The 10,864-nt window shown below is 39.3% G+C and overlaps 1 protein-coding gene across 1 annotated transcript; it reads left to right on the forward strand.

Moving 5' to 3' along the window:
* The first annotated feature begins 507 nt into the window (after nt 1–507).
* On the forward strand, nt 508–8,521 carry LOC121736941 (esterase FE4-like). Its single transcript, XM_042128414.1, has 4 exons — nt 508–723; nt 784–1,236; nt 5,495–6,768; nt 8,185–8,521. Exons 2-4 carry the CDS (start codon nt 1,063–1,065, stop codon nt 8,357–8,359), a joined length of 1,623 nt encoding a protein of 540 aa, XP_041984348.1. The 5' UTR covers nt 508–723; nt 784–1,062; the 3' UTR covers nt 8,360–8,521.
* Nucleotides 8,522–10,864: the final 2,343 nt, after the last annotated feature.

A 10,864-nucleotide genomic window follows, 5' to 3' on the forward strand; every position in this document is an offset into this window, starting at 1 on the left:
GATACTGTATGGGGCTTATGTCAAAATTTTGAATTAATTGCATTTAAGTAATTAATGTTCTACTCTGAGTGCGGCAGTTAGACTCTACCTTTAAAGAGTAATATATCACCCTTAATTATTATTTGCACCACAATTGAAATATTAAAGGTTTGGGTCGATTGACTGGCAGATGTACCTAGTTAGCAACTAGACATTTTTATTCCTGTTATCCTCACAATTTAATTCCTCTTTCTCTCATTTTTATAAATTTCAAACCGAAGCATGTTAAAAATCAATTTACAAATCAGATATATTCTATACCACGAATATTATTTCAAGCCGGTGAACCCGCGGAAAATAACACGACTACGTAACAAATCTTTAAATTTTAATGCAGGAATCAGGATCAAAGTAGCCAGTAGCCTTGACTCATATTGAGGACGATTATGCCGCAGCGGCGCCGCCAGTGTGACGTAACCCTCACAGCACTTTAGTTACGACAGTCGCTAGTCGGTGTGCATACACGGGGAACGATGGAGTGATATAACGCTCGACTAGTTAGTGGACTGACTAATTTAATATATTAGTGAATAAGCCAAAATAATTAGGTAGTGATTTTAGTAAAGTTACTAATAATTAAGTGAATTTAGTGTAGTGTGTTAACTCCCTAACGTCATGAACAGCTGATATGTGACAGGACTAGTGACACAAATTAGAGCGGCGTTAACTAATCTCACGATCAAAGTCTAGTTTAATACTAAGCTCACGTTAAAATTGTAGTTGAATATTAAGCTCACGATCAAGTTCTAGTGACTTTCCTAATCTCACGATCAAATTCTAGTGGACTACTAATCTCACGATCAAATTCTAGTGGGCTCACTAAGCTCACGATTAAATTCTAGTGGACTACTAAACTCACGATAAAATTCTAGAGCAGGGGTGCTGAAACTTACGATCAAATTCTAGTGAACTCACTAAACTCACGATCAAATTCTAGTAGACGCACTAATCTCACGATCAAATTCTAGCGAGCCTCCCTCTTTAAACTCACGTTCCAACTCTAGTGGTTAGTGGTTATGTGTGATGAAGCGTCAGTGGTTGGTGCTGTGGTCGCTATGGGCAATGCGGCTGGCGCGGCAGCCGTCGCCGGCGGTGCGGGTGTCAGGGGGGGTGCTGCGGGGGGAGGTGGTGCCCGACGGCTCGCATGTGCGGTACCTCAACGTGCCCTATGCGACGCACCCTGAGCTGAGATTTCAGGTAATGACTGCAGTCTTTATGCTGACTACACTTTCATTTAGATTAAGATGATAAATGTAGTAATATAATAATATTATAAAGCCGAAGAGTTAGTTTAATACTCAGGTACTTCCTGAGATTATCACGACTAAACAAACAACTGGTCCGATTTCAAAAATTCTTTCACCATTGTATAGCTAAGATGTCCCTGAGTGCTATAGGCTATATACCACGTTCGGAGCCGGGGAGGAACACTATAATATTATAGTAGGTTGATCCTGATTAGTTTTATCAACTTTTAGGAGGTATATGGGTGTAACTTGATATTTAGTGAATTGTCTTTTGGTTTGAATTTGACCTCAGAAATGTTACGACCAAAAAGTTACGATTACATAAAATAGGTCTACCAGAATCTGATGGCAAAAGTGAGAAAATAAATTGACTTTAGCAATACCGGGGTAATAGGAATAAAACATTTTGATCCTTTTTTTTCCTTTAGCGGCTTATTCTATGTGTGAAACATGCAATTCGTATAAAAATTTATCCAATGATTTTTTTGAAAATCTGCCGTCACAATTTGCCATCACATTCTGGTAGACCTATAAAGGTATGTTTTGTAATATTTTGGATACTTACTTACTACTTACAGAAGAAGATCCTAATGTGGATAGCATAAGGGTCCTGTCAAAAGTAAAATAACTGTGAATGTATAAAGATACAGTTATCACTTTATATTGAGGTGAGGACAGGTTCATTGTTTGACGTAGTTTTTGGTTAATTATGTATGAATGTACCAATCCGATTGTAGTGTCAAAGATCAGATAGATGCCCACGATTTGTTGGAAAAATAAAAAAGGTGTGAAAACCACAACATTAATTAATTTAGACGTGGGAGAGCCATGCTTCGGCACGAATGGGCCGGCTCGACCGGAGAAATACCACGTTCTCACAGAAAACCGGCGTGAAACAGCGCTTGCGCTGTATTTCGCCGAGTGAGTGAGTTTACCGGAGGCCCAATCCCCTACCCTATTCCCTTCCCTACCCTCCCTTATTCCCTTCCCTTCCCATCCCTACCCTTCCCTATTACCCTATTCCCCTATTCCCTCTTAAAAGGCCGGCAACGCACCTGCAGCTCTTCTGATGCTGCGAGTGTCCATGGGCGACGGAAGTTGCTTTCCATCAGGTGACCCGTTTGCTCGTTTGCCCCCTTATCTCAAAAAAAAAAAGAATATTCCACAACAGATATTTTATGTTATCGCACACTTTATTATATTTTAGATTGAAGAAAAATTGAATTAGAATTGTTTTATTATGACAATAGTATCTTTCTTATCTTTGTGATATCACACCATAGTCTGACTATAGGTTGTTGTTGAAAAGATTACGTTTACAGACATATTATGTATTATGTACATTGTTGATTGTACATACTCAGCAGTCAGGACTCAGGAGATTTACGTACAAAATCCTAAACTAACTGTCTAATGAATGGAATTCGTTTTGCACTAAGGCCGAACTGGCCTAAGTGCAAAACGAAAAAAAAAATCAGCCAGGTGTGAAGGGGACTCACGCACGAACGATACCGTACCAATAAGAGAGCAAAAATAGGCAAAACATGTGTTTTTCTGCCCCCTTGAAATATTTTTAGTATAATAATTATTACATAATTATGTATTACATATTCTATGAAAATTTCAACTCTAATAGCTAAACCCGTTCTTGAGATACAGCCTGGAAACACACAGACAGACGGACAGACATCAAAGTCTTAGTTATTACTAAGACTTTTTACCCTTTGGGTACGAAACCCTAAATTCTTTCATCGCAATGATAGGACAAGAACAAGAAAACGACTTATGCATAGAGCAACACCATTTCATTGTCATCAGAATCTTTACATCTAGGTTTCTATTGCTTACTGTAGTTAGTAGCATAGAGATATGTTAGTAGTTACTATAATTATCTAGTTATTAGTTTAGAAAAAAAAATGTTTAAGTTTGAAACACAAGATAACATTGTTTAAATTTAACGACTAGTAGATCTTTTTATTTAAAGTAAACAAATCTTCCAAAGAAAACGTCCAAAATCTTGCAATTAATAAATTCAAAAAAGTTGTTAAAGAACGTTTGTGTGCTAACTGATTTTCTCAATGATAGCACACCTTGGGAAAAATAAGCTGACAAACCATAGGCCGCTTCTATAATATAATTAATGGTTCATACTTAGTGTAATTTAGCTTAAGCTATTATTGTTATTTTCCACCTTTTAGGTAAAAGATTTTTTACGCGTGCGAGTTTCATACGCCGGTTCTTCTCGCCAGGAACTAATCCCGAACCGGTGGTAGGTCTCATGTAGACGCGACGTTCTAAAAGTGTTAACTTTGCTAATCTACTTAGAAATAAATATTTTTCATTTCATTTCGTTTTGTAATGTGTGTTTATGGCATTTTTATCTAAGTTTTTAACTAGACATGTTTATTGTCGTAATTAAGGAAGATAATATTGTTTAAATACTATTTTATGCAAAATAACGATAAACAAAAATAGTTCCAAAGTTAAAGAATGTTTGGTTAATTTTAACTTTTATATAAAATACATTTAGATTAGTTAAAATATCTACGTGGCCTACCAGCAACACTGGGCAGGTGGGCACGTAAACATTAATGGGCACCCAATGGCGCAATATTGGACACTCTACTTTTTCACTTATCACCTTTAAAATAATGGTATTGGTGCTTGCGCGAACTCTGCTCATCAAAGAAGTTACTCGCTTACGTATGACGGCTTGAAAGCTATCAGTGTGAGTTTGATCAGATGAGCCCCAACATCACTCTTAGTGCATTATTATATTGGACTCGGAGAGCATTGTAAGCCCGCTGCGTGTAGTCAACCCACAGACTGCACGTATACATAGATTGACAAAAACCTCTGAAGAGAGTGTTTAACTTCTTTCATCGTGCAAATCTGCGGGCCAACATGTTACATTACGAGGATAAAGGCGAAAGGTTGTGTGAGTGTGTACTGTGTATGTGTAATGTGTATGTTTGTTACTTCTTTTCACTTAAACGGCCGGAGCGATTTATATAAAATTTGGCAAATTTTTGCAAGTAACACCGCGGGGCTATATATTATATCAAAAGAAAGCTATTACTGCAAATTAATTTTGTACCAATCTTTAATAAATTTTGTACACGTAATAACTTATAACCAGCACATATCAATAACCCAAAATAATGGCGATTTTATAATAGCAATAATCTTTGATCCTGTTCTAACGTGGACTTTAGACCGCCATTCGTCCATCTGATGATATCAGTATGACATTATATCAGCATGACTCAACATAAACCAAAAGACTCGTTATGCAGTTATGCTAAGTACTCACATGCGGTTTTGCTCGATAGTTTTACTCCAAATATTTTTTTATTTTTAAATAAGGGGGCAAACGAGCAAACGGGTCACCTGATGGAAAGTAACTTCCTTCGTGCGTTGTCGGCCTTTTAAGAGGGAATAGGGTAATAGGGGAGGGTAGGGATGGGAAGCGAATGGTTTAGGGGAGGGTAGGGAATGGAATAGGGTAGGGGATTGGGCCTCCCTCCTTGAGTTTCTCCTCAAGAACTCACTCGCTCGGCAAAACGTCATATCGAGTAATAATTACTGTGTGGACCGCAAAACTGACAGCTCGAAGGCTCACACCGAGCTGCTCGAAGGCTCACATCGAGCCGGCTTGATGACTAAATATATCGATTTAGAATAAAACTATCGAGCAATGCTGAATGTGTGGACAAAAGCCCGAGCCGCGGGTTTTGCTCGACGTTATTGCTCGATCGAGCAAAACCGTATGTGAGTACTTAGCATTACTGTGAAAAACCATAGGCGTAACAAACTAACTGCTATTACTTTAGGATGTGTTTGAGACCCCGTATAGAGTTCACTGTGGAAGTAGCAGCGATGAAAGAGTAACTTTTTTAAGCTTTTGTATAGGAAAATTTATGACGCTGGGTCGCTTGCCCATACAAACTCTATTATACTCTTATAGGTTGTGTAATGTATGTGTCTCTACATATACCCACCCTAAAGTACTACAATTTGTTTTCTTACACCTATATACGTATAGTATTAAATATTTTGATTTCTAATAATATTGTGTTTCAGTAGTATTTCAAAATATAAAACGTTTAAAAGGAAGGTAATGACGATGATGATGTTGAAAGCAAAATAACACAAACCAATTAGCATCTTATGAATTGTCATTACATAGTTATATTTTCGTTTTTCAGGGACCCGCGGCTGAGCCAACATGGGTTGGCGTGTTCGATGCTGTGGAAGAGAACGTGCGATGCCTGCAGAGGATCGGCAAGACCTTCATGATCGGCCGACGGGAGTGTCTGACCTTGAACATTTACACGCCCAACCAGGTCGCCAACAAACCCAAGCCCGTCATGGTCTTCTTCCACGGGGGAGGCTTCTTCACCGGATCAGCCTCGAACCTGCTTTATGGTCCGAACTATTTAGTAGCCAAAGATGTGATACTCGTCACTGTGAACTATAGACTGAACATTCAAGGCTTTGCTTGCTTGAAGATCAAGGAGGCGCCAGGAAACGCCGGGCTCAAAGACCAGTTGGCTGCTTTGAAATGGATCCAAAGGAACATTAAAGTATTCGGAGGGGATCCAGACAACGTGACCATATTTGGGGAGAGCGCTGGGTCCGTGTCTGTGTCTTTTCACGTCCTGTCTCCGAGATCAAAAGGACTCTTCCACAAAGCGATCATGCAGAGCGGATCTTCCCTTTCATCCTGGGCGCTGCAATTCAAGCCCGTCTGGATGGCCAGCCTAATGACCAAAACTATGGGCTACGACGCCAAAAATGTGACGGACATCTACAATATTCTGATGAGTAAGACTGATATCGAATTGATTGTAACCAGAGTACCTAGAAGGGAAAATAATACTATAATATCCGAGCTTCTTTACAGTCCTTGCGTTGAAGAAGAGATAGATGGAGTCGAAGCCTTCATCACAGAGACTCCATACAATTTACTATCAAAGGGCAACTACAATAAGGTTCCCATAATGCTGGGATACAATGGAGCAGAAGGTCTGCTCTTTATGGGCATGGAGAACGACACGACTATACCCTATATTAACTTCGAGAAGTCAATCCCTAAGAGCTACAGGATACCCTCCAAAGCGGAGCTGAAAAAAATGGGAGAGAAGTTAGAGAAACTGTACCTAGATGGTGACAAAACGAACAAAAATTTGTCAAACTTAGCCAAATTTCACGGGGAGGTGTATTTAACACATCCGATTTTAGAGGAAACGGAGCTTTACATGAAGACGAATGACCAGCCGGTGTTCAGTTATGTTTTCAACTACGATGGATATAGGAATATTCCTAAACTGTCACTGGAGAGGCAGTTATCTCAAGTGCCCAATGCGACGCACGCTGACGACTTGTTCTATCTGTTCAGCCAACAGTTGATCCCAGCGTTCTTGGAGCATAAAGCAATAGACAGACTGACAACGTTGTGGACCAACTTTGCAAAATATGGGTTTGTATTGCGTTTTATATTCATCTTTCGATATTGTATTATCAGAAATGGAGCGCCACATAATATAGAGTTATTTCACCCAACAAAACACTGTCGAGTAAAGTAACTCCAAGAGGAGCGGTCGTATACTCATAGCATTCAATTGAATTTATTTAAATGAGTTTTTATATCAATGTTAAAATGTTTTTACACAGACGTTATCGTTGTTGCGCACAATAATTCGACCATAGTTTTTTTTGTCTTTTTAGGGTTCCGTAGCCAAATGGCAAAAAACGGAACCCTTATAGATTCGTCATGTCTGTCTGTCTGTCTGTCTGTCTGTCTGTCCGTCCGTATGTCACAGCCACTTTCCTCCGAAACTATAAGAGCTACACTATTGAAAATTGGTAAGTAGATGTAGTCTGTAAACCGCATTAAGATTTTGATACAAAAATGAAAAAAATATTAAAAATTTTAGGGGTCCCCATAGGTACAACTGAAACAAAAAAAAAAAAATTTCATCTAACCTATACGTGTGGGGTATTTATGGATAGGTCTTCAAAATTCATATTGAGGTTTCTCATGTCATTTTTTTCTAACCTGAATAGTTTGCGAGAGAGACTCTTCCAAAGTGGTAAAATGTGTGTCTCCCCCCTCTAACTTCTAAAGTAGGGGCATGATAAGTCTAAAAATAATATATGATGTACATTACTATAAAAACTACCAACGAAAATTGGTTTGAACGAGATCTTAATTAATTTTCATTAAATCAACTGAAATATAAAAATAAACCAAAAACCTTTTAATTTCATTAAAATAAACCTTATTACTGCTGCGGAACCCTTCATGGGCGAGTCCAACTCGCACTTGGCCGCTTTTTTATGTTTCGTGGATTGTGTCATATTATGACGAACAGTAGAGTAGATACTCAGAGGAGTATCTAATTTATAACGTAGCATGACAACATGCAGCATCATCTGAATTGGCCAGTTGATTACTTCGAAGGCCGGTTCAGTGTTGCCACGTGCCGACAAAAACAATATTTTGAAATATTTTTTTCCTTTACTTTAATTGTGAAATAAATATAATAAATACCATATTTATATTTTCAATTTTGTTTATCCTTGTTCCAACGCTAAATATAAAATAATTATAATGTATTTTTCCATAATAATTGAGGAAAAATTGTGTCTTCAAATTATTGCTTTAGCCTCTATGTAATAAATAGATAAATCCACCCCTCTTGTAGAAGAATTTTGTATTACTGCTCATCTTTCACAGATTTAAAATAACACAATCTGCACTCATCACATAATATTATGTTTCTTTGGCGTCTGCATTATATTTTGGCTCAGCCTGCCCTGCATGTTAATCCAATATTTACTAATTAATATGACTTTTCGACCGGTTTTGATAATAATCATCTTTTTTTTACAGGGACCCAACGCCGCAACCAACAGAGCTGGTGCCAGTGAAGTGGTTACCTGCAACCACTTCACAACCACAATCCCTCTTCATAGACGAGGAGTTCTCCACCATCCCTCTCTGGCCCTCAGAATCCCTGAGATACCTGAGGGAAGTCTACAGGAAGTATAGAAGGAAAGAGGACTAGACTAGAGAGGCTGATGAAAAATAAATATATATTAAAAAGAGGACTGGGTAAAGATAGACACTGAATTATAAAAAAAAACATGTTTGGGCATTGATTACACATACCGAGTGCAGTAGAGAGACGTAGGAGAGCCATGCTTCGGCACGAATGGGCCGGCTCGACCGGAGAAATACCACGTTCTCACAGAAAACCAGCGTGAAACAGCGCTTGCGCTGTGTTTCGCCGAGTGAGTGAGTTTACCGGCGGCCCAATCCCCTACCCTATTCCCTTCCCTACCCTCCCTTATTCCATTCCCTACCCTCCCCTATTCCCTTCCCTTCCCATCCCTACCCTCCCCTATTACCCTATTCCCTCTTAAAAGGCCGGCAACGCCCCTTTTATATGTGGGGCTCGCCGCGGCAAAGATTCCCTCGACACGCTGGACCGAGTGTGACCAGTAACTGCGACATGGCTTCCGCGACTCAGTCGGCGACACTTCTTCTGATGCTGCGAGTGTCCATGGGCGACGGAAGTGGCTTTCCATCAGGTGACCCGTTTGCTCGTTTGCCCCCAATATGTTAAGTTATTTCATTAAAAAAAAGAGAAAGTGCTCTCGGTCATATAAATTGTCTGTTTGCTATGTACTCGGTGTAATCAGACCCTTAAGGCGAGACTGCACTGGGCGACACTACGCTGCAGTGGAACAACGCGCTCCGTTACATCGTAGTGTCGCTTATTGCAGCATCAAAATAATACAGCATTACAAAGTTTTTATGGTGCGCGTGGCCAAAATCAAAATACCGCCATATTGTAAAATGTCGCTTGAGAAACAGCTGTTCTACTTTAGATTCCCATGACAATTTCATCAAAGCAAAAAATATTCTTGTCAGCTCTTGTCAGTCAAAAATTATGTCTGTTTGGTTATTTTAACCAATAAATGGATTAGCGTAAGGGTGGTGTTCATATTTTTATTAATAAGAGGGCTTAAATTAATCCCAGTCTCTATGTGAATATTAGTAGTTGAATGAAAAGTAGTTGAAAATATTTTTAAATAAACTTGTTTTTTTACTAAATGGTAATTTCTTTAGAAAACTGGTCCACTAGTCTTAGTAATAGAAAGCTTTGGTCTATTGTCCAGTGCCTCTCTAGTGACCAAAACGCGTTCGTGGTCTAGTAGTTTACAGCTTAGCTCTCGAATTGGTGGTCACTGGTTCGATTCCCGAGATAATATTAATATGTCAACAAACATACTTGCTTTCAATAGATTGCCACAATGCAGCCTGATAAACTAATAGTATGACAAGAAAGATGATCTCCGCATTGGATTGTCATCTAAAAGCCAGGACCGGATCACTATTGTGTCGGTCATCCATCCCGAGGAATGGAATCGAGGAATCCCCAAGGAACAAAGTATTTCTGTCTACTACGTGACGTTCAGACGTGGGAGAGCCATGCTTCGGCACGAATGGGCCGGCTAGACCGGAAAAATACCTACCACATTCTCACAGAAAACCGGCGTGAAACATCGCTTGCGCTGTGTTTCGCCGAGTGAGTGAGTTTACCGGAGGCCCAATCCCCTACCCTATTCCCTTCCCTACCCTCCCCTATTCCCTTCCCTTCCCATCCCTACCCTCCCCTATTACCCCTTAAAAGGCCGGCAACGCACCTCCAGCTCTTCTGATGCTGCGAGTGTCCATGGGCGACGGAAGTTGCTTTCCATCAGGTGACCTGTTTGCTCGTTTGCCCCCTTATTTCATAAAAAAAATACCTACATACATTAGCACTATAGAAATTGCTACAAGCTTGGTAATTAGTAGTGAAACAATCAATCGCCACAAAAATGTAGGAGCTATATGTGGCCAAAATATAAGTCAGTTTAAGTAGAATTCAATAGAGCGGTAAGTTAGTACCGGATAAGTTAGTGGCGGGTTTTGCATAATCCGGCCCTCGCCCGGCCGCGGTAATGGCCGGTAATGGTTCAGGTTTAACCAGATATATCGAGGTTCAATTTTACTGATGCTTTTTAACACCTCAGTAATAAAATATTAATTGTTTGATTTGTTGTCTACCACATGTTGTTCTTTATTCGCGCAGAAATTAGTTAAACTGTTATACGCGGATTTGCGCCACTTATCTGCATACCGAATTTTACGAAAAATGTAGTGGATAAGGCGTTTAAAGAGGTGGCAGTAATAACATTTTTTTGACTTATAGTTTCTTGCAACAAAAATAACACACATATAATCTACAACTAGGCTCTTGTAGATAAATAAGTACGGTAGTTTGGTGTTGTTGCATAGTTTAAACTTCTAGTACACAAAAGTTATAAAATCAGTTCTTTAATTCTTACTTGCAAACATCCATACATATTTGCATTTGTGATAGCAGGTGTAAGGTGCTATTACCTCCAAACCTTATTGATAAAAAATATCCACAGCCGAACATATAACCTCCTCTTTTTATGAAGTCGGTTAAAAAATACTGCCGTAGGTCCGAAGATTTTGCATTTACTCACAAAAATGAGTA

This window comes from Aricia agestis, chromosome 20 (genome assembly GCF_905147365.1).
Source record: "Aricia agestis chromosome 20, ilAriAges1.1, whole genome shotgun sequence".
Taxonomy (NCBI): domain Eukaryota; kingdom Metazoa; phylum Arthropoda; class Insecta; order Lepidoptera; family Lycaenidae; genus Aricia; species Aricia agestis.

What these genes read in the sequence shown, in the direction of transcription:
- LOC121736941 (XM_042128414.1), top strand. Translation starts at nt 1,063, where the DNA reads ATGAAGCGTCAGTGGTTGGTGCTGTGGTCGCTATGGGCAATGCGGCTG. An exon ending in ACCCTGAGCTGAGATTTCAG is followed by an intron (nt 1,237 to 5,494) that starts GTAATGACTGCA and finishes TTCGTTTTTCAG; the next exon opens with GGACCCGCGGCTGAGCCAAC. An exon ending in ACCAACTTTGCAAAATATGG is followed by an intron (nt 6,769 to 8,184) that starts GTTTGTATTGCG and finishes TTTTTTTTACAG; the next exon opens with GGACCCAACGCCGCAACCAA.